Genomic DNA, 24,001 nt, shown 5'->3' with positions numbered 1-24,001 from the left:
CTTTCTTCTTTCTTTCTTTCTTTCTTTCTTTCTTTCTTTCTTTCTTTCTTTCTTTCTTTCTTTCTTTCTTTCTTTCTTTCTTTCTTTCTTTCTTTCTTTCTTTCTTTCTAATACTCTGTTTTGTTTTTCAGTTGTGTGGAGAAAATAATGAAAGTGTTTCAAAGAAAACCACTTGCCTCTTGTGTTTTTAATGCCATTGTCTTTGTTTGTGCTTTTATACCTTGAGTGTGTGTCGGTGTGTACTTTTGCAGCATCCCTTGATGCAAAGAGGGAGTTGGCACGGTTGAGAGGGAGGAGTGCAGTTTCCATAGCAACCGTAACTGAATTCTTCTCGTGGGCAGAGGGGCGGGGCCTGCCATCATGGGCGGGGCTTAGTGTTTGTTGTCAATGGGAAGGAAGAAAAACGTGGAGAAAGTTGGGTGAGTTGAGGGAAGAAAGCAAGTGTAAATACATTCGCAACAACTAATTCTGGTTTATATCAGATATTTCAAATGTTTTTTTCATTGTGCGCATATTTTTAAAACCCGGAGGTTCAATACCACGTTCAACAGCAGGCGAGCTGCTGATCAGGTCCCAACATGGATATCTGTCGCCATCCTTTGGACAAATGTATGAACTACGACATAACGTAAGATAAAAGACCGCGGTTGAATTGGTTTGATATTGGATATTGGATATTCAAATTCAACACCCATAAAACTTGTGATACATACCACTGATTTTGGTCAAACCACTTGTGATGTGTTCATGGTCATCTAGACTATATATCACAAAACAGTAATTATTAAAAAATCATATATATGGGCTGATTTAATGTGGTTTAATGAATTCAACACCCATAAAACTTGTGATACATACCACTGATTTTGGTATGGTCATCTAGACTATATATCACAAGAGAGTAATTATTATAAAATCATATTATGGGCTGATTTAATGAAGTTTAGGATGACCATGGACACATCACAAGTGGTTTGAAAACAATCGGTGTTATGTATCACAAGTTTTATGGGTGTTGAATTCATTAAACCACATTAAATCAGCCCATATATATGATTTTTAAATCAGCCCCTAAATCAGCCCATATATATGATTTTTTAAATAATTACTGTTTTGTGATATATAGTCTAGATGACCATGAACACATCACAAGTGGTTTGACCAAAATCAGTGGTATGTATCACAAGTTTTATGGGTGTTGAATTTCAATGTCGAATATCCAATATCCAATATCAAACCAATTCAACCGCGGTAGAAAAAAGTAGAATTTCCCCTCATCAAGACTGTTTGCATTTAATGTTTTTTTTTTAATTCCTAAAGTATTTAAGAGCTGCAGCGGATGTGTTTCAGTTGTTGTGTTGTTCAGTGAGGCTGCAATGTCGGCCTCACGTTTCTATGCAGGAGATTGAATCAGGATTGAAATACAGTTTTGATTTTTTACATTCTGCTTGAAGGTTGAGAGTTCAGAGAAACCTTTCAGCTTGAGCTGATAAAAGGAAAACAGCTGCCATGCATGATTGAGCTGATAAACATCTACTCAGCACAATCAATCTCTACTTTTAAAAATGATTAGGACCAGAACATAAAAACTTCTTAAAAATAGAGGGATTCATATGCGTTTTCCCTCTTACAGATGATTGTGTAGATTTTGTTTTGTTTAGATTCCAAACATGTCCAGCAGTGACGCATCACCCACACAGACACACATATTTCTGCCTTACAATCACGTTTACTACACAAAAATACTCATCATTACTCCAAACATGTGGTTTCCCTACCCGTTCATCGTCCTTCGCAAAGAAAAAGTTTCATAATGATGACGAGCCATAAAAAAACACCAGTTGAGCGTGTTTCTGGCACTTTAAATACCCAGTAAACTCAAAGATACTTATGAAAAGGAGAAAAAAAAGAAGTTGGGTAGGAAGGCAGCAGACATCACTGCGAACCAATCAGCGAGGAGAACTGGATGACGGACGGCTCCACCAGCCAATCAGAGGGCAGCCTGGCTGCCAGCGCTGTTAATGTTATCCACAGCTGGTTTTCGTCTCCTGGTTTTCGTCCCAGCTGCTCCATGGTGCTCTGGTTCTGTCCCTAAACTTCAAAAACTTCAAGTTCAAGTTTAGGGACAGAACCAACTTCAAAATACACTACACATGACATGAATTTGATTGATTGATTGATTGAAGAATTTATTAGAAGAATTGCATAGGATCAGGTACAGTTTCATGACAGTACAGATTCGCTGATACAAAGTCAACTAAAAGGCATTATTCCAAGAAAGCATTACACTTGTTTACATTGGAGACCTTTTTTAACTCATATAACATTGAATGACATACAGGTAAGAAGCAGTACTTTGTAGGGAAGATTGTAAAAAAAAGAAAAGGGGGGAATTACTGTTATTTTGCACCGAGAGAGACTAAAAAGGTGACGAGACAAATAAAATAAGCTAGGTAATACAAAACAAAAGCAGAAAACAAAACAAAAACAAGAAACAATAATCAGAAGGAACAGCGGGATGTGCAGTAGAGGCTTTGATTATTTCCAGTTACAAGTAGCAGCCTCCTGTAGGTGGCTTTTTAGGGCAGACTTGAAGGAGATTAGGGATTTGCTCTCTTTTATGGCTGTCGGTAGGAATTCCACGTGTTGGTAGTATAGGAATTGCATTACACTTTGTGAACATTATACTATAAAGAGAAAAAAAACAATTCTATCGCTTTATTTGATATTTATTCATATATTTATTTAGCCAGGGAGGTCATTAAAGACCCAGTAACTCAACTAAGATACTTGTGAAAAGGAGAAAAAAAAGAAGTTGGGTAGGGAACCAATCAGCGCGAAGGCTTGGATGACTGACAGCTCCACCAGCCAATCAGAGGGCAGCCTGGCTGCCAGCGCTGTTAATGTTATCCACAGCTGGTTTTTGACTCCCAGACTTCAGGCAGAAACCGGGAGGCTGCAGCCGCGAGGTCGCGCTGCTCCGCGGGTCCAGATCTCACGCTGCTCCGCCGTCAGTCCCAGCTTCTCCATGGTGCTCTGGCTCTGTCCCTAAACTTCAAAAACTTCAAGTTGAAGTTTAGGGACAGAACCAACTTCAAAATACACTACCCATGACATGAATTGCATTACACTTTGTGAACATTATACGATAAAGAGAAAAAAACAATTCTATCGCTTTATTTGATATTTATTCATATATTTATTTAGCCAGGCAGCCAGGTCATTAAAGACCCAGTAAACTCAACTAAGATACTTATGAAAAGGAGAAAAAAAAGAAGTTAGGTAGGGAACCAATCAGCGCCAAGGCCTGGATGACGGACAGCTCCACCAGCCAATCAGAGGGCAGCCTGGCTGCCAGCGCCGTTAATGTTATCCACAGCTGGTTTTTGACTCCCAGACTTCAGGCAGAAACCGGGAGGCTGCAGCCGCGAGGTCGCGCTGCTCCGCGGGTCCAGACCTCACGCTGCACACCCGCGCTCTGGCGCCCCTGTACTACCAGCTAGAGAGCTCGGTCCCGGGACCCGGGGGTGCGGGGCCCGGGGGTGCGGGTGGAGCTGCTGCGGGGATGGTGGAGAGCCGGAGCCTGGTCCAGAGGGAGGCGGTGTACCGCTGGTTCTCCGGCCTCTCCTCGGCCCAGAGAGCCGGGTTCCTGTGCGGCCTGCTGGACCTGTGCGTGCCCATCGAGCTGCGTTTCCTCGGGTCGTGCCTGGAGGACCTGGCCCGCAAGGACCAGCGCTCCCTGCGGGACGCGGAGATCCGCGCCAACAACCCCGCGGACCTGGCCGGCCTGGCCGACGTGACAGACGAGGTGGTGCGCAGCAAGCTGCTGGTGTCGCTGGCGCTGCTGGGCTCCGACAGCCGCGAGGCGGCCGGGGTGCTGTTCCGGACCCTCACGCACATCGACACGGTCATCAACAACTACGGGCTGACGCTGAACGACGGGCGCACGGAGGAGCAGTTCCTGCTGCTGTTCACCATGGCCTCCAACCACCCCGCCTTCAGCTTCCACCAGAAGCAGGTGCTGAGGCAGCAGCTGGGACACATCCAGAGCATCCTGCAGGTGAGAGCTCACCTGGGGCCGGTGTGGTGCCACAAAGTGATTGCCTGATGCCAGAATCTGATTTCTCCCTTGAAAATGGGTCTTTTTACCTGCCAAAAATTGATTGAAGGCCAAATACAGTTAATGAAACGTTGTTTCTACCTAAATATGATTTGATCTCATACTTGAGCTTCATAATATAAACACTAGGCAAGGCAAGGCAAATGTATTTATATAGCACAATTCAACACAAGGTAATTCAAAATGCTTTACATTGACCTTAAAAGCGGCAAGACATAATAACAAATAGGTAAGAATAAGAAAAGAAGTAAAATAATAAAAAGCACAAGCTGTTAAAAAAAATAAGGGCAGTAGAGTACAGCAGGTTGAATTTAAGAGTACACTTCAGTAAACAGTAATGTTTTTAGGCCTGATTTAAAGGATCTACAGTTGGAGCAGACCTCAGGTCTACAGGAAGTTTGTTCCACCGGTGAGGAGCAGAATAACTGAACGCTGCCTCACCTTGCTTGGTTCTTGTTCTTGGGACGCACAACAAACCAGATCCAGATGAACCTCAGGGGTCTGGGAGCTTCATAGGAACTAACAGATCAAGCATGGATTCTGGTCCAACACCATTCAGTGCTTTGTAGACCAGCAGTAAGATTTTAAACTCTATCCTTTGACTCACTGGAAGCCAGTGTCGTGATTTCATGACCGGTGTAATGTGGTCAAGTCACTAGAGCTCACAAGATTGCTTTTAACTCTTAAATGACCATTACAACACAAAATAGGCATTTTCACCTGCCAAAAATTGGTCAATAGGCTAAATACAGTTAATTTAAGTTGTTTCTGCCTAAATATGACTTGATCTCATTCTTCAGCTTCATAATCTGAAAATCCGACGTTTTATTGCTATCGTTCAACGGGCTGCTGTGCGAGCTCCGGCGGCCACAAATCAGAAGAAATCAGATTCTGGCAGGCAATCACTTTTTGGCACAACACCTGTTGTGCCACACCGGGACCTTTCACACTCTTCCAAGAAACCACTTAAAGAGCAGAACATTTGTTTTTTTCAGAGAGTTGCACAGCACAACCAAAAAACGTGTGTGTGTGTGTGTGTGTGTGTGTGTCTATAAAGTACAGACCAAAAGTTTGGACACACCTTCTCATTCAATCAATCACTGTGCAATAATAATAACAATAATTATAATAACACAATCATATGCTGTGACAATGCACCTTCCAATAATAATAGTCATCTCTACCTCATTCAACCTTTCACGTTTTAGAAAATTGTATATATGTTAATAAGAACTGTCATTTGTCTATTACCTATTTACTGTAGAGAGTGAGCGAAAATAACCAAGTCAAATTCCATGTCTTGTCTGACCTGACCTGGACAAATAAACATGATTCTGATTCAAACAAATGGGCAAGTGTCCAAACTTTTGGTCTGTACTGTAATATATATATATATACAAATTATTGTGTGCATTTGACTTTGAATAAGTAAATCAGGTTTACAATTATTCAGAAAAAAAGCATTTGCACCAATAAAGACAATAGATGAAACATATGCGTAAACAACAACATCAGCAAATAAACCATAATTTAAGTACCTCAGATTCTTCAAGAGGACATATTTTGCCCCCCCCCCCCCCCATTGTTTTCTTTTAAAAGTAGACACATTTTCCCATTAAATGAATGTCATATTTTTAGACATGCCTTGGTCACAGTACCAAAGAAAGAAGGCACAGCAAAGGTGGAGAGGTTCACCTGATGTCAGGACTTTTCACAATCTTCCAAGAAACTACTTAGAGCCCACCTGTAGCAGAAAATTTGTTTTTTCATCATCATCATCATTTAACTCACGACCATTATCACATGGTATGAAGTACAAGTATACAAACGATTGTAAATTTATAGCAAGTGGCGGGCTGTTCATGTTCAATTAAAATACTCAATTTGGCAAAATAAATATAATTTGAACAGAGGAAGGACATTCTTCAAAAAGGCGCCTAATTTATAAATAACATTTAACTTATTAGATTGTAGTAACAAAATCAATTTAAACATAGATGGTCGGTTTGTATAATACTTTGGTAAATATTTTTGCCTGAGATTCATTATATTTACATTTTTACATTCGAAAAAAATATGAAACGTCTCCAATAAAGTTGACATTACAGAGGTTACAGCATCTCTGACTTCTATCCAGACCTTTATACCTTCCAGTGACTTTTGGGATTCTGGTGTTATTCATCCTAAAATTACAAATGGCCTGTCTATACTTTTGATTTTGACACAATAGGTACTGTTCTAGCTTAAACTCTACATAAATATCACATGATGTCATCCTATAGAGTTCACTTCACCATTTTTGCAGAAATTGATCTTTCAACCTTTGCTCAACAGTTAGTTTCAACCAGTCAATGTTATTACATGTTTGAGAGAGCCAGAGGTGAGATAAACCACAGTCATCCAGTATCCGCTTTAGCAGAATCCATGGTGATTGAAATACATCTGCTTTGTACAGTCTAATTAAACAATCGTACATTATTCTGCTTAATTTACTTTCTTTACCTTCTACCAACCTCCCCCAAAAGCCAATGACTCTCTTTTTAACTGCAGTACCCAACTCCAGAGCATTGCACAGCACAACCAGAAAACAGGTGTGTGTGTGTGTTTATATACAGTACAGACCAAAAGTTTGGACACACCTTCTCATTCAAACAATGAGAAGGTGAGAACCTTCTCATTCAAACAAGGGGAAGCGTGTCCAAAACTCTGTAAAAAAAAAAAAAAAAAATATATATATATATATAATTTTTATAATAATATATATATATATATATATATATATATATATATATATATATATATATATATAAATAAAATAAGTAAACCAGGTTTACAATTATTCAGAAAAAAAAGCAGTTGCACCAATAATAGATGAAACATTACATATGGCCCTGTCAGGGAGGTTGTAGCAGGACCCAGATGCAGGAGGCAGGAGTTCTCAAAAACTGTGATTCATTTACTCAAAAACAAAACCAAGAACGCTGCTAAGCAGGATACAAAAACCAGACCGTGAACAAGAATCAAAAACTATGACAAAACCTGACATGGAAAACACGGAGGGATGAATCAGTACGGACCAGCAGGGAGCAGAGGAAAGACAAGACACACAAGGGTTAACGAGACACAGGTGCAGATGATCAGGGCAGATGGGGAACAGGAAGGTCAAAGAACTTAAACACAAGGACATGGGCTTCAAAATAAAACGGGAAATGTCAAGTGGAAACAACAGCAGCAAATAATCATAATTTAAGTACCGTACCCCAGATTCTTCAAGAGGACATATTTTGCCCTTTATTGTTTTCTTTTAAAAGTAGACACACTTTCCCATTAAATGAATGTCATGTTTTTACTAGACATGCCTTGGTCACGGTACCAAAGAGAGAAGGCACAGCAGGTTTCTTTTACTGCCATGTTTATAGCAGCTGGTTGCAGGAGGCGGGGCCAGCCACTTGACTCCAGCTCCTGCTTCTGTCACACTGGTGTTGCAGCTTTTCCTCAACAACATCCGAGCAACAGGGGATGCTGCAGCATCTGAAGTTTGATGGCAGAAATTATATTTTTCAAAGTTGAGCCAGCCAAAAAGAAATGCCAGGGTCGGGTTATGTTTGAGTTATTTAATTTGGCATAACTCATGCAGCTCCTAGTAGTGCAAAGGGGACCTGTTGATCCAAACTGCATATTTATTTTCAGTAACACAACAACAGTTTTTTCTTGTCCTACCCCAATATAGGGCCACATGGGGCTAAGCAGTCAGTGTTTAACATGTTTGGAGTTAATGGTGATTAAGTCATCATTGCCCTTATATTCTGTATGGGTTTGTAAATCTCAAAAAATCCTCTCTAAGCTTTTTACAGTGGCTGCATATGTCATACTTCAAAGGTCTCTGCAAGTTATAGGACCAGGTAGAAACTGTTTAAGCTATAACTTATGAATTGGACTGACTTTAGACTTTATTACACACCTATTACCAACACACGCACACATATATATATATATATATATATATATATATATATATATATATATATATATATATACACATAAATTAATTAGCATGATATTCCAATTAGTCTTTTTCTTTTCACGGCAACAATTATGTCATTGAACAAGATCTTGAGCTGTTCTCCAGTACATGTCTTCTTGAAACAAGTAAATACAATGATTGCATTAGTTGTTATGCAGGTTTTATGCTCATTTTTAGAGGTGAGTCAAAACATTTTTCGAAAGACAATAATTCCTGAATAGACCTGTCTTAGCCAGAACCCCTTTTAAAATAAAAAATATAAACTTTAGTTCTTTAAATTGACAACACCATTCATGCAGAGTAATATCTACCAGTTGGGTAATGTCTTGCATATAGAAGAATTAAAGTGTGTCTTAATCGGGCCGCTCAGTAAGAGGAAATGAAAGCAGGTCCTGAAAATGGTCCCAGGATTGAATGACGTAAACGAAAAGGAAGGAAAAAGGGAAGGCCAAAAAAAAGAAAAGAAGCTTAAGTCCTTCTTATTGACAACATGTGGGTGTAAACAGAGTAAAATGAAAGAGACTACTCATGCATATGAGGAGTTGCTGGGTAAATTCAGAGCACTGCCATCTACAGTTATTATCTACGCAGGCCTCTAGACACACACAAGTTTATTTTTCCTTTTTTTTAAAAGGGCGGGTGCGGGGACTACTTGGAGAAACTGAGAGTGATACTACAGCAGGTGAGACACAAGCTAATAACAGAGGGGGGGGGTTACAAATGAGCATAACACACTCAAAACGCATCTCTAAACCAAATTATAGGTATGACATTGTCAATGACAGGGTCCATGTTGATGCTGCAGACCTCAGTTCTGCGATATTCAGCAGGTAAATTACAGACCTGCAGGTGAAAGCTACGAGCAGCAAATTAGAGTTTACCAGGTTTCCCCTTCGGATCATTTCTCTGTTTCATGGAAAAACCCTCTTTTGCTTCTAAGGTTTTCTGCATAAGGACACAATACAAATCATGTCGTCCCTACCAGGTATTAAGAGTAAGAAAAGACAACCTCAGATCCACTACAGCTCATGACATATCACATGGTGTTCTAATGTAGCCAAAAGAAGAAGCAGTTAGTAAAAAAAAATAAGCACAACCCACTGTTCAGAAGTTTGTAAAACTAGAAGTAATAATTTTCTGTAAGTTATCAGCATCAGTCATTTTGCACCGCTACGCTGTAAAGCATTGCTCCAGTTAATTGAGGTCTGCAGGCATCCATATATCTGCAGCTCAGTGAATAATTAGTAAATAATTATTAGTAAATAATTTTTGCGTTAATAGTTATCAGCATTAAAATGTTTCACCAAGCTAACTCTTGGTTCCTGTGGTTGTTGTATACTCGGTGTGTGTTACCAGTGCTGGAGCCGAGCAGGTAGACGAGCAGCTGCCAGTAGTTGTAACTGGCAGCGCCAGCAAGTTACATTTGCCCAGCGAAAGAACCCGGTGGCTAAGAATGAACCAAACATTGGCTTGAGTGGAAAAAGGTCTGTTTGAGACGGCTGCAGGCAAAAGCAGGACTGGATGTGCTGCTGTGAGTAAAACAATGGCTAATATTGGTGTGGGGTTTCTTCAATGGCAACAATTGACGGAACAGAGAGTTCTGCCTCCGGTCCCACTTGTGAAGATGTTCTTCTCTCACAGTGAATCTCCGTATTGTTTTGAAATGGTCCTGCAGTCGTTGCCAGATTCATGGACAGGAATAACTGCTTTTCTAAGAATGTGATTAATCTTTTACCTCCTTGGCGTTGTGTTAACGGACATCTGAATGCTCCAGCCTGTTAAAATCCTCTCCTTTTACATGATTCTAATGGTCAAATGATCATTGTATTATAAAAAGTCTGTTTGCTGAGCAGCACGTGGCTGCATCTGACCCTACTGACTGATTCACATTGTTTCTGCATTCTGGATGAGCTGTTCAACAGATAATGACACAATATGGTATTTGGTATTTTATGTGACTGCATGCATACTTTAAAGTTTTTTGGTATACATTAATTTCTTCAAATGACCCAAAATGACTAAAAGTAGTAGTAGGGCTGGGCGATATGGACCAAAAGTCATATCTCGATATTTTCTAGCTAAATGGCGATACTCGATATATATCTCGATATTTTTTCTGTGCCTTAATTGGAGTTTCCCCCAAAGCATTATAGCATAGCATCTCTGTTAGCTTCATTTTTTTCTGAGGCAAACCCTTAAAAAAACAGTCAGTTTTAATACAAAGCTTCGTGCCAAATGTCACACAGGTACCTTTGTTAACAGAGGTCTGCACAATATCAAAATGTATAAAACAAATGAAATAAAAATAAACTGCCTGCATATATAGAATAAAAATGCTTCTTGAATAAAATAAAACAAATATCCCTTTCCTGCATAACAATTAAATTAAAATACACTGTGCAATTAATACAATGTAGACAGTAACAGGCAGACTTTTCCACTGAGGTTGACAGTTGTGCAAATAACAAAACATTTGTGCAAATCTCAAATAAAACATTCAAGTCAATTTGTCACAAAATAAGCTATATCAAAATCATAAAAAAAAAAAGTAAAATTTCTTTTTTTTTTTTTTTTTTTTTTAAATCGATATAAACGATATTGTCTCATACCATATCGTGTTTGAAAATATATCGATATATATTAAAATCTCAATATATCGCCCAGCCCTAAGTAGTAGTTAGATAACTAACTGACAGTCAACAGAATATTAGTTGCTGGTTTTGAACTATTAAAAGTAACTGTGTAGACAAGATTGGAGTATATAAAGCCCTCCCAGTGTCATGTCTTCACCTGCGTGCCACAGGTGTTTATGTTTGTAGCGCTCAGCCACGTACTGAGAGAGTCTGTTGTTCCAGGCCAGCAGCGGAGGAGGAGGAGGAGGAGAAGCTCCAGCGACGGGACCCGCTGGCATCTGTAACGCTCCCACACACCAGCAGTACTTCTGTGAGACTGTGTCCACGTCTCAGGCCTCGCTGTCCAGCACTCCTCCCGCCCTGCCCGACGCCTACCTGCCTCCAGCCGCCTGCACCACAGGCTGCCCCTGCTGGCACAAGGTAGAGACCATACGTTTGTCCAGGGTTCATCTCATAACTAAATGTGCAGCTACTGCAGTGAGTCTGGAGGTTTTGCATGATTCAGTTCTGACTCTTCAGGTCTTAAGAGTCTTTTATAAAAGACAGCTAATTCCCGGTTGTTCCTGGTGTTACAGATGTCGGTTAGGCAGATGAATTACCTCGGTCAGCAGCTGCACAATACACTTTTTCAGATGTTTTCCAACCCTGGGTACTTGCAGGAGATGTGTGCTTGTTCGATTTTCTACAGTTCTTTCATTTTGCGGCGCTTGTGTGTTGAGTGAGTCACCTCTGATTCCTTATTGCCTGGAAACCAGTTGAATTCAGAGTGTACCGAAATGTTTGCTTTCACAGAAGACAGGACAGACTTCCTGCCAAGTTTCTCGTTGCTCGACGTTGATCACTCAACTCCCAAACCCAAAAAGATCCACTAAACAATCTGAAAGCATGTAAAAAAAGGTATTAACATTTTGGGTTTTTATTTTATTTCCAATTTTCTATTAAAATTGGATTGATGGTTTGTGGTTGTTGCCGTTGCCTCGAAGCAAGAAGGTTCCTGCTTTGAATCCCAGCAGGGTTTTTGCATGCGCTCCCCGTGTGTAGGTGCTGGATATTGTCGCCAGTCCAAACATGTGTGAAGGGGTGTGTTTGGTTGTTTGTTTATATGTGGTCCTGCGATGGACTGGCATCTGTCCAGGGTGTAGCCCTGCCTTCCCCCCAGAGATACCTGGGGTAGCCTCCAGCAGACCCCCGTGACCCTGCAAGGAGAAAAAAAACACCCAGGTCTAAGTTTCTACCTGCACACTTATGGGATTTCATGTTTTTAAAAGAGACGTTTTAAAACAACCAATACGCTAAAGTTCAAACTACATGTTCAAAGTTATTTCCATCCATACTACACCACCATAAATACACACATTAGTTGCGGGTTGCTCTTATAAAAGCTTTCTTCCTGCACATGGGGACAGTTGTGGTATTATTAGATAGAACAATTAGCTGCCTAACATCTGACGCCGAGGGACAGTGAAGTAACCTGATGATCTGCCACTGTGTTATTTACACTGTTGTTAAGACTCATCTGATTCTTCTTCACCTCCATTCATGGTCATATGATGTAAGCAGCAGAACATATCAGGAAGAAAATGTGTGCAACTGTGTCATAGTTTCAAAAAACAATATTTTTATTTGTTCATCCATCCTAGAGCATAACCCTACAGTTTGTAAACTGAAATGGGATCTGCAGCGAGGTGATTTCCAAAGACAGAGCCCACCAGAGAAGTGTGGGAACCATGCTTAACCTAACAGAAGAATCACATTTTGAAATGAAACCGAACTACTGCGGGTGCAGCCCAGCGGTGCCTTCGCAGCAGACGTCGCAATCGTTGTGGAACCAGTAAATCTCAGGAACGCAGCAGTGATCGATGGAAGGACCACAAACACACTGCTTAGTGATCAATTAGGAAATAATTGACTTCGTTTTTCTGGAACAAGTGGCTAATAGTTGTGTTTTCTATAGATATTTGATTATCATAAGATGTTACACGGTACCATTTCAGGAGAGAACCAGCAGATTGGACCATGTGTCACGCGTCAGTGATGTCATCTCTGATTCAAGGGTGACGGCAGGTTATGTGAAAGCACAAAGTGGGACGGCATTACGCCACATCTGTTGACTCAGTATGAACGGACAGCTGAATCACTTTATTTGGCAAGTGTTTAGCGATACAAGTGCAGCACTTGATGATTATATTGCTGTTGCCTCTTGAGAGACGCATCCTATCATGAGTTGGCCTTGGATCAAAACCTGTAATCATGGGAAGTTGCATTTTTGTCCTTTTCATTTGTTGTCATGGCTTTAATCTTGCAGACAAACATAAGGATTTTTTTTAACGATTTTTAGATTTTGAATTATATTTGGCATTTAGCTGATTTGGTGATGTTGGAGGGTGTGATTAGCTGTCTGCTTTTTGTTACTCTCTCTTTGGCATGTCCTGGCATTGAAGCAAGATATTTCACCTGAAAGGTCTATTACCCAAACATCATGAATGAAAGTTTCTTTTGCAAGCTCGTGTCCAGGAGATGCTTTAGTGTCTTCATGCTACCATCAGGTTCTACAAGATCCCTGGCTACTCAATACACAATGTCAGACCTCATTGTGCAGGAGTTTCATGAGTATGGCTTCATATAGACGATCGGTGTGTTGGACTATCCCTCCTGCAGCCCAGAACGGTCTCCCGTGTAAAAGGCATGATGTCATAAGAATTAGATTTAAAGCAACAATCAGCAAAGACTGTCGAGCAGATGAAGCCTGGACACAGATTTCTCATGCAAAACTGCAAGAGTCGGTGATAAATGTTTACAAATAACTCAGGAAGTCCTCCTCCTGTAAAATACAACGCTATCAGCGAGCTCACAGGTGAAACCCAAAAAGATGAAATACCGACGATGTGAAGGAATTGAAGCTGCTGTTGACACCCAGATGTGGGCTTTCAGCCTTGATGGGGTGTACAGACAACTCCAGGTTGTAGGGGGAGGGACAGAAGGGGCTTTCCCTATGATGCAGGATGCTGAGTGGCTCAGTAAAACTCGGGATGATCCTGCAAAGATTTGAAGGAACGCTTAGACAAATCTGGGGGAAAAAAAAAATTGAAGAAAAACAAACTGACGCAAGACAAAGAGAGACGAGGGGGAAGGGGAGGATAGGAGGTAAAACTTCAGGCCCTTTGTTCCTGGGTTTAACACAGACTTAAACCCACTTTTCCCAGCTTGTGCTCGCTCAGAAGCAGGCACAGCGTTTTAAAGAGGGAGCAGTGGAGGGAAAGTACCCAGCTCAGAGAGGAGCGTTTGTATTTAGTGTTTTGTTGCCCTTGGCTCCTGCTTAGCGCAGGTCAGCACATTTCTCCATGCTGAAATCAACCCTCTGTGGTGTGTGTGTGTGTGTGTGTGTGTGTGTGTGTGTGTGTGTGTGTGTGTGTGTGTGTGTGTGTGTGTGTGTGTGTGTGTGTGTGTGTGTGTGTGTGTGTGTGTGTGTGTGTGTGTGTGTGTGTGTGTGTGTGTGTGTGTGTGTGTGTGTGTCTCCAGTGAATCCCCAGGAAGTTATAAATGCGCTCTCTCTCTCTCTCTCTGGCTGTCTTTCCTTCTCTCTGAGCACTAAAGGGAACGCCAGGCTTTCATTAAAAACCAGAGAATTCACATGCTGCACATTATCTGCAGATCTACGCCGTTTAACTGCGGATAAATGTGACAAAGAAGCTGAAGGCTGAAACAACGCGCCGTGCTTAAGGCTAGATGTGTTGTCAACAGGATGAAGAGAACTGAGTGAAGAGCTCAGCTCTCGGTGTAGTAATAGCTGTTATGGACGTTTCACGTGATCTCTGGGTATGCAGTAGGGATGTGTCATCATGGTAATGTCGCGCCATTAGTTATAAACAAGATAGCAGCAGAGATTGGTCCAACCGTCTTCTTGCCACTTAACATCTGTTCTCGTTTGTCCTGGCTTTGGGAAAACAGTCTGGTATTTAGTGAAAATATTTACGTCTCTGTTAGAAAGGAATACTCTGACATGCCAGCGAGTGCTCGCCAGGGCCGTCGGTCGCGTTGCCTGGCAAACTCACTTTAGTTAGATTTTCATTAATATTTCTCATGTACTTTTTGAAGTTGGATAAAACACACACAATAAAATTGGAAAATAAAATCTGTTTCAGTTAAAAATAGATACACTACTTGCAATTTTGTTAAGTTTCCTTAAGACTGATTCAAGTTGTGCCCAAACTAGCACCTTCTCTTTTGAAACCTTAAACAATCTGTGACGTTTACACGCTGTTCCAGCCAATTTGACACTCAAAAACTGGAAAGATTGGATCCTCTGCAGACCTTGTTTTAGTTGGTAAATTAAACCCTTGCAGAGGAATGTGGACAAAAGCATAACAATTTGGAAATATTTGACATATTTCACCAGTTCTGGGTCACAGCGTAATCTTTTTTGATTCACCAAGTCCATGTCATGTGATTGTGACCAGATGAGGTAGAGGTAGAAAGCCTCCACGACAGTGTACACAACAGCCAGCCAGAGTAGACGGTTATGTGATGTAAGTTTACAGCCGTGTAATGTAGATGGAGGTCTTTTCTAACAAAGAGTTGAAACGTGCACACGGACCTGCACAGGTCACCAGTCCATTACAGGGCCACAGATGACGTCGCTCCTCAAGTTATATTTAGATTTGAACCTACAATGTAATTGAACTTTAGTACTCAGCACACCACCATGTTGGTTGTACATAATCTGGACATTGTGTCTAAAACTGCCGAAAGTTACAGCGCTGTCTTCATCTGTCGTGAAAAACTCAAAATATGAAGTGCTGCGGGTTTTTGGTATTTGTCCAAACTGAAAGGAAATTAAACTATATCCCCCCAATAACTTTTTTTTCCCCTCTTTGCTTGTCTCAAAATCTAAAATTGCACCAGAGAAAAGGCCAAACATGTTTGTCAAAAAGCGTGCACGTGAGATAAGTGCTGTATTAGTGAGCAGTCGCCCTTAACTGTAAATCCTACTATGGCCAGTAGTCTCCACATTCTTTCCTAACACAAAGCAGCAAAATGATCAGAGACTCCAGGGATTGCTTTTTTTTATTTTATTTTTTATTTTTTTTGGGGGGTTGCACTTCAATCACCTAAGGCGCACATACAATACATTTGAACTGCTGGGCCAGTAACAACCTGATTCTATGCAAGCGTTACAAGTCCATAAAACAAAGCCAGTGTAAGAATTAGCGGCAGGACAGAGCCGACCTTCCTGTGAGAGTTTGAAGCTGCTGTCGGCTCAGTCTGGCATTTACAGTTTTCAGCAGTCAGTCCATCTGTCTCTGAACTATCTGGAGCATCTCTTGCTTTCATTTCCACTCCTTTTTTTCTGTCGTCCGCTCTACTGATTAATGTTTTTCATTGTTTTTCGTGTACAGTCAGAGTTTTTTCTCACTCTGCAGTCTGCAGACGCAGCAGAAAGTTGGCTGAGCAACATGTGGATGTGGCAGTAGTGCACCTAATTGTTTTCAGATCCACTGTCGCTATGATTTCAGGCAAAAGCACGTACTGTACTGTATTGGAGCTTCTCCCAAAGTAATGAGTATACCAGCACACTCATGTCTTCTAAGGAGTAGTGTTGTTTTTGTTTTCACGAAACAGCAACAGGGGGTTTCCCAAGGAAATGTGATCAGTATCTCACCGTCTTTACTACTTGTTTATTCCAGTTTCCTTTTTTTCATGAATTTGGACCTAACTGCCCTGGCAGAGAGGAGTTCTGGTTTATGGGCTTATGTTTCACAATCATTTTCTTAGCTTAACCAACTGTGTTGTTTGTGTTTGGGCCACTTGTTAATGTTACACGGTCAGCAGAGCATCTATTAATGTCAACCCATGAGAACCACACTGGAAAAATAATCTGGTATCTCTTGTTTCCATCATTTCCCATAAGTATAATTTCTTTTTTTCTATTTAGAAGCATTATCAGTAAATGCATCATCCAACTGAAAATGCGGTCCAACCTTCTTGCCACTACATTTTAGCGGTGCTCACTTGGAAGCCGTTATCTGTTTTAGAAATCTGTGCTGTTCGTTGGTGAATGAGATTCTTTACAGACGGCTCAAAGAGGCTCGAATCAGCCCCTAGAACAGCGCAGAGAGTCAACAGGAAACTGTACCATCTGTGGCTGTTGAGTCAATACATTGATTGAAAATGATCTTAAACCTCTTGAGAGGTGCAATGTTGCATCATTTTCTGAATAATTTCTTGAGCAACTTTTTAAGTTTTGTGTAAAGCAGTAAGACATAGCTACATCTCTGATTCAGGCCCCGTTTACACGGGGCAAAAACGGAGGCGTTTTCATGCGTTTTGGCCGTTCGTTTACACGAAAACGGAGGTCAAAGCCCCCAAAAACGATCATTTCTGAAAACTCCGGCCAAAGTGGAGATTTTCAAAAACTCAGTTTTCACATTTGCGTCTAAACAGAGGAAAACGGAGGAAAACGGAGATTTAGGCTCAGAACGTCACAGAAACGTCACCAGCATCATTTGTGCGACCTGTGTTTACAATTTGTTTGGCCACCGTCAATATTTTCTTGTATTTTATATTCTAAAGTCACACTTAAAAAGTTAAGACCCCGTCCACACGTAGCTGGGTATTTTTAAAACCGAATATTCCCCCCCTCCGTTTATAAAATAATTTGTATCCACATTACATCGTTTTAAAAAAAAAAACCCTTCCACACATAACCGAAGATCTGCTTTTTCGACCACATTCATAAGCATTCTAAACCTGTAGATCATCTGCGCTTCCCTGGGAGGCGCGTCTCCTTCTCTGTAAGCCGCAGTTAACGAGCCCGAGTCCCCCCGTGTGTCCCGGCCACGGAGCTGCCGCGTTAATATCTTAATATCTTCGGTTTAGCAGATACCCGGCTACGTGTGGACGGGGTCTAACTCCACTTCTCTGTCACTCCAAACGAAAGACTCTCGTTCAGTCTTGGAAGTAACTGGCAGTCAAGGCTGATTTATGGTTTCGCGTTACACCAACGCAGAGCCTACGGTGTAGGATACGCGGCAACGTGCTCCGTACTGCCCCCTGCAGGTTTGGCTCCTCATAGCACCTTAACAGCGTTTTCATGCCGCTTCGTGTAAACGAGGATTTTTTTGAAAACGTAGAGGGGGAAATATCCGTTTTTGTAAATACCCGGCTACGTGTAAACGTGGCCTCAGGAGCATTTTTTAGAATCAGGGCCTGTTAGAGTTTAATAGCTACAGCAGTGTGTGACACAGGTGTCGACACTCAGCCATCCAGCTCATGGGGACTCGAAAACAACTCTCTTTCAAACTAACAAGGCTGCACGACAGAAGAAGCCAAAACAAAGAAAAGGAAGTCCAGTTTGCCCGTGACATCTGGGAACTTTAAATTGTGCCTCAGGGATATTTTTTACAGTCTGTATAAACATTTAAATTCCCACTTTGTTCCCCGCCTCAGTCCGCTCAGAGAACAGAGCCTACATACAATCTGATTGCTGATTGTTTTCAGATGGTAATTGTGTCACTTCAGCGTGGGGTTATAGATATAATACATGTGTTAATCGTGTCACACGAGTGAGACCAGACGTGTCAGGGTTCGCGTTGATGCGTCTCTGGTCAGACATCTCTGCTCGGCATACAGTAACTGCAGCAGCGCAGCGAACGTCGGGCTGCATCCGTGCTCCAGTGACAGCTGCGATAACTTCTATTCTTCCTTGGTGTCATTCTCCATCTTCTCTGCAGTCTCACAAAATAATAACATGTTCTGTTGTTGATAAATTACATATAAACAAATGTGTGTGGTGTTGTTTCAGAGTCACAGTCGCGTGAGTGATGCAACACCCTTGTGGTGATGAATGTAAGCCGTCGTATCAAATCTTTACCACATAGAATGTGGCTGCCGGAGCAAAGATAACAAATGTGACCGGTGTCAGAGGTTGAGCCACTTAAGGAATTAATGTGTGGAGAGAGCCCAGATTATGGCGAGAAAGTAGCTGAATCAGAGCTAAGTAAACATTGATGTCTGGCTGTTTTGGAGAGGATACACTTTAAGCGACGATCTTGATAACAAAGACAGGATTTAGAGCTTCTCAGGAGATGCGTTTTAAGGCACAAATAAAGCTTGTAAAAGTGTGTAACATGAGCAGATGCTAAGTATATACGGCTGAAGCGCACATCCTGGTATGACTGTCTACATTGGCTGCGTTGCCGGAAACCCAGCGGAGCATTTTGGGGAGGGGCCGAACATTTAGTTATTTTCCCTAGTTTATCTGCAACCTTTAGACCTCACAGGAAACACCGACGACTCTGGCTGAAATGATCTTCTTTTCTTCCCTCTTTGAACTTGTGTGCAACAGAACTCTTTCAAGGAGCATATTAAATAGTAACTAACTACTACTGTAACTCCAGCTCTGCATGCATTGTCCTCTAATGACCTTTGCCGTGTCAAACGGTACAACTTTCCTTTCTTGTGAAATCTGTTGGTTTTTTTTTCTTTTGGTGACAACTAATTCAAATGATTATATCTGCCACTACTTTAAAAGGATACGCTAACATTTATTTTCTTTTTAAAACAAGGGTAAAGACGGTCCTGTTCATCCACTAATGCCATCTAACAAAGCCCCTGCTAGCCTAGCATTGCTACTGGAAGTGGACTGCTGCACCGAGCTGTGGCAAAATAAACTTCCTTATAAGTTCTTATTTCTTGCTGTGGCTCGTACATGTAATCGAAATGACTGTGAAATGAGGTGCAACATCCTTATGAGCAGATTCACACGAGGAATGTTCTTCTCATCTGTTCAAGTGCCCGTGGTTGGGGGCAGCGCCCCAAAAACCCCGTCAGTGGCCAGAAGCTAACGTGACTGCTACTTATGGTCGTCTTTGTGAGCGTGCATTCATAAGATGATGATTACTTTGGACCAAACCCTCAGAGTCACGTCTTTTCAAGCCAGAATACACAGAGTCAGAACAACATGAAGGTTTTAGAAACTATAAGCTGGCTCGCTGGTCATGAGACTTCATGTAAAATGAGATGCAACAATCTTATAATTATAGTCACAATATGTAAATGAGAACATTTTGCCTGGACATTTATTTTGTCACTGATTCACCCTAAAAGTCTGACTGTCCTTATTCCCACTGCTGCATCTGTGCAGCCGTTCAGTCAACAGCTCCAGTTGAAATGTGTGTTTGGATGTCAACTTTTTTTCCTTACTACTACGGCTCCTCCGGGGCATTGCTATAAATAAAGAAGAACGCCCTCTCAGTTGGCGGCCTTGCTTCCATCCCGGTTTGCTCGGCGCTGCCACGTCTTTCTTCTTACTTCTGCTTCAGCTCAGCGCCAGCCCCAGAGAGAGCAGCGAGAGTGGAGACGAGCAGCGTCGTCACACACTTTTAAACCTAATATTCATCTTTGGGGTTGTTAAACGTCCCCCGAGTTTGTTTGTGGGTCTGTTGACGCGAGCGATTGAGTGGATGTGGAAGCTGTCTGTGACTGCTCTCGGCTGCTTCTGAGTCCACAGAACAATAATTAAAAGAACAAAGACGGCATCAGATGCCCCAGAAATGAAACGACTGGTTTCAGTGTAAAGCCCTGACGTATCATGGCAACACTTTTATATTCACAAAAATATGAAATACACATTTTCTACTTCATGTTCAGAGCTAATAAACTCCTATATAAACCGAGAAAATGGTTCACAAAAGATTTAAAAAAAACAGTTAACTATAAAAACTATTTTACTGAGTTATATTTCGGCCATTAACACAAGATTTCCATAATGTTCAATTCATTCACTACACTGTTTTACATGATATCTTCAACTTAACATTTTAAATTTGTTCTTAAGTCTTCGTTTCAAAGGAAATACGTCATTTGTGTTTGTTAAAACAAATTGTAACTCTGAACAGAGAACCTATTTATATAGAATAAGAAGCTCTCCATGAGTGTTTGTGAGAATGAAAAACCGATTATTGTACATTTTTAGACCCTACATGATGCCGCAGGAGCAATGTACAGTAGGTGTGGACCATTAACCATTTATCTCCTTAGAAAATATGTTTTGTACACCTTTATGGTCTACAGCTTTATTTGAAGGGAGCAAAGGCAAAAAAAGCATCCTGGAGGTAGCTTTAGCCGTACTAGCCGCAGTGTTGTCCCTGACCTCTCATGGTTTTCTAACCCCTCACCTCTTCCTTAAAGACCCAGACCAAAGAGGCCGGGACAATCTCAGGGGTTGCATTGGCCCACGGAGACCAAGCCACGAGCCAGGAGCTCCCTTCTCCCCACCCAGACCTCCGTCCTCCTCTTCCAACAACCCATCATCCTCCGTCGCTACCTGCTGGACAGGGCCCAGACGCAGCAGCCCCAACCAAGAGCCACCAAGGGAAAGCAGGAAAAGGTGAGCAGTCACGGCGCAGGTGATTTACAAGTCCGTCAGAACAAGATGCAGCATGTTGGCACGTCAGCACACTGCAGCTAAGCTGAAGGAATGCAGGCCTGGGGCTTAGGTGTGTGCGTGGAAGCAGCTGTGGAGGGTAGAGGTACGGGCTTCCAGGTTCAAAGTTCAGTTCCCTGTTACTCAATCTATGGATATGCTTCTATTTGACAGACATTATTGTTCACTAGGCTGGCTTCACATCCGTAGCGTGGCGTGTTCTTTGTATTCAATTCAATTCAGTTTTATTTATAAAGCGTCTATTACAACAGAAGTTGTCTCTAGGATCTTTCCAGAGATCGGAACATGACCCCCGCGCAATTATTACATAAACATAACATAAACAATGGCAGATAAAAAACTCGCCTAGTGGGAGAAAAACCTTAAACCAAACAGTGGCAAGGAAAAATGTGTGGTCATTACTGTGTGTTTACTCTGGTGCAGCTACGGCCTGCTCAGAACCGTACAAGGCCTTGCGTAATCCATAGTTCATATGATTTAAAAATTGATGACACTGAAGCTTTCCATATTGCGACTTGGGTGTAACATCAGTCACACGTCTGCATGGAAGTGAAAGATGTATTGATAGTAGTAGTGTTATATGGACACGTTGCCTGCACACAGAAACTATAGTTAAAAGTGTGTTGTCGCTGATACAAAGTCAATATGATGACTAGAAACTGCTTCCTCTGTGTATTTTGCCTTAACTGATTACTTCACATATAAGAATAGGCAGCTCACTGAGCTTTAGATGCCATGTGGCTGCAGACGTGCGTCTCAAGCAGCTGGTGTGGATCCTCCGATCCGTTGTGCTGAAGCCAGAATGATCGGTTTCACTTGATTATACTTGAGTCTTCCATAATTACTTTAACTTGTCTTAGAAATGGGTCAGACTTTCTAGGCTTGTTAATTAGCAGATGTTGCACCCAGTAACTGCAAAGGTGTTCACGGGCTTCCTTGGACTCACACGCAAAGTCGTGTTTGCATTGTGCTTGAATCTGAGCACAGGTGCTGCATCAGGACCAGGATCCACTCCAGCATATTTAACTGTGTTGTTTATCTCATTTCTTAGCAGTCCCAATTTTATTTCTCCCTACAAGGTCCATTTTTGTGGTCTTCCCGTCTCCATAATCTCCTCTTCTTCAACAAATTTGACCACCCTGATCAACATTTTAACCACATTAAACCAGGCAACAATGGTGGCAAGCACACATAACTAGACAGTGTTCCTCAAAAGATGATGAGCAACATCCCAACACGTAATCTGGTATGACGTCCCTTCACTCTCCCTGTTTTACAGTATGCAGCATTTTAATCTTATAATGGAACACCAGAGTGCCTACTGGGGGCGGTGTGGGGTCCAGTTTCATGCCCAGAGACTTGCTGGGATATTGGAGAACAAATTCCAGTAGGAAAACAATCCCTGAAGTGCCTGAGCCCCGGCTGTCGTTGATGCATATCAGAGGACCTGAAGATCCCCAGCATTCAGTATTGGTTGTCAGGTTTTTCTGTAGAGTCTTTTGATGTTTTTCTGCCACAGATTACGGCATCTTCTTTACCCGTACAGTCTCACAAAGTGGTGGTCCTCTCCCCTTTGTTTGGTTCCAAAACTATTTCTGGTCCTTTTAATATCTACCAGTACACTGCTTTAACTTAATCAGTTATGAAAACAGGCACTTATTTGTAACATTTGAATGTTTTGGTATTTTTTTGGGGGCAAGGCAAGGCTTTCATCAGTCTTCTTCAGTCATTCTTTCTCCTGGCTAAAGATAGATCTTGCCCTAAAACTTCTTAGCTTCAATCAGCATCATAAACCAGGATACTGTCCATTATCCACTGTTTAAAATCAGGGACCTGCCTGGCAACCAGCTGATGTGTCGGGGCGCAGGGTATGTGCTTTAGGAGGGCTGAACCAAGGCCTGTCTGTAACACAATACTAAACTATCCCATCGCTTCATGGTCACGCCGCATAGCTTTCAGCAGCATAAAACACACACATTCAAACGGGCAGACACACTGAGCCTGTATTGATGCTGTTTACTCTGTGTAGTCATAGTTTACCACTTCACGTGAGACAGAATCCTCACATGTTGTCTCCCCCCCTCAGCTCTTAAGAAGGAGAGAGAGAGCTGCATCCATAAAGTTGGATAGAGACGCATTGTTAGGAATATTTATCTACTGTGCCAACTTTTCTTGAGAAAACTGCAACTTTGATCTCAACATCGGCAGCGTGTTACATATACATACTACCCAGCCTGTTTGTTTGTAGTCTGTGCGTTGATGTGGATTAATGTGGCTGGCGGGCAGCGTATTGAACCCTCAGCAGCTGCTGCCCAGCAGGCATACAGCAAGGTAGTGAGGGATGTGAAAGCCCTTTGTCCTCATCTCTGGCTGCATGTTCCTGCATGCCGTATGTGCTTTGTAGTGTAATATCTCTGAATCAATACCTGGAGATCTTCAGTACACATGCACACGCCAGGCCAACGCCAGGCCAACACCCATGTTCATTAGCATATTTAGCCTTTCAACTCGTATCAATCTCTCATCAAGTGACATGGATCCAGCAGCAGTGAGGAGCCCAAACCTGCCTCTGCACCCGAGGAATGCACCCACACAAAGAAGTTTATGTCTCCACAAAGAAGTCCATGATTTGTGGAAGTGTGCAAGTACATACAGCATCAATGCAGAGACTCCGGTGTTTGTCTTGTTCTGAGAGGGAGATTGAGTTTCCCCTTAAGACTTCCTGGTTATCATGTTTTATTGTTCTTATTATACAAGCAGAATGACCCCCCTCAGATGAA

General features: G+C 41.8%; 1 protein-coding gene across 3 annotated transcripts in view; it reads left to right on the top strand.

Annotated features, from left to right (window-relative positions):
• Window positions 1-3,397: 3,397 nt before the first annotated feature.
• The window catches only part of zcchc14 (zinc finger, CCHC domain containing 14), a 42,435-nt gene continuing 21,831 nt past the window's right edge, over window positions 3,398-24,001 (top strand). For 2 of the 3 annotated variants that reach the window (XM_061721151.1, XM_061721150.1), the window contains exons 1-3: window positions 3,398-4,060; window positions 11,000-11,197; window positions 20,966-21,164. In XM_061721151.1, the coding sequence (XP_061577135.1) occupies window positions 3,566-4,060; window positions 11,000-11,197; window positions 20,966-21,164 (892 nt within the window). In that variant the 5' untranslated portion in view covers window positions 3,398-3,565. The remainder of the gene's footprint in view (window positions 4,061-10,999; window positions 11,198-20,965; window positions 21,165-24,001) is intronic. The other variant, XM_061721152.1, reaches the window with a different exon arrangement.

The sequence above is a fragment of the Cololabis saira genome, chromosome 5, assembly GCF_033807715.1.
Source record: "Cololabis saira isolate AMF1-May2022 chromosome 5, fColSai1.1, whole genome shotgun sequence".
Taxonomy (NCBI): domain Eukaryota; kingdom Metazoa; phylum Chordata; class Actinopteri; order Beloniformes; family Belonidae; genus Cololabis; species Cololabis saira.
Note: the sequence above shows the minus strand (reverse complement) of the source record. Positions and strands in the feature narration are given on the sequence as shown.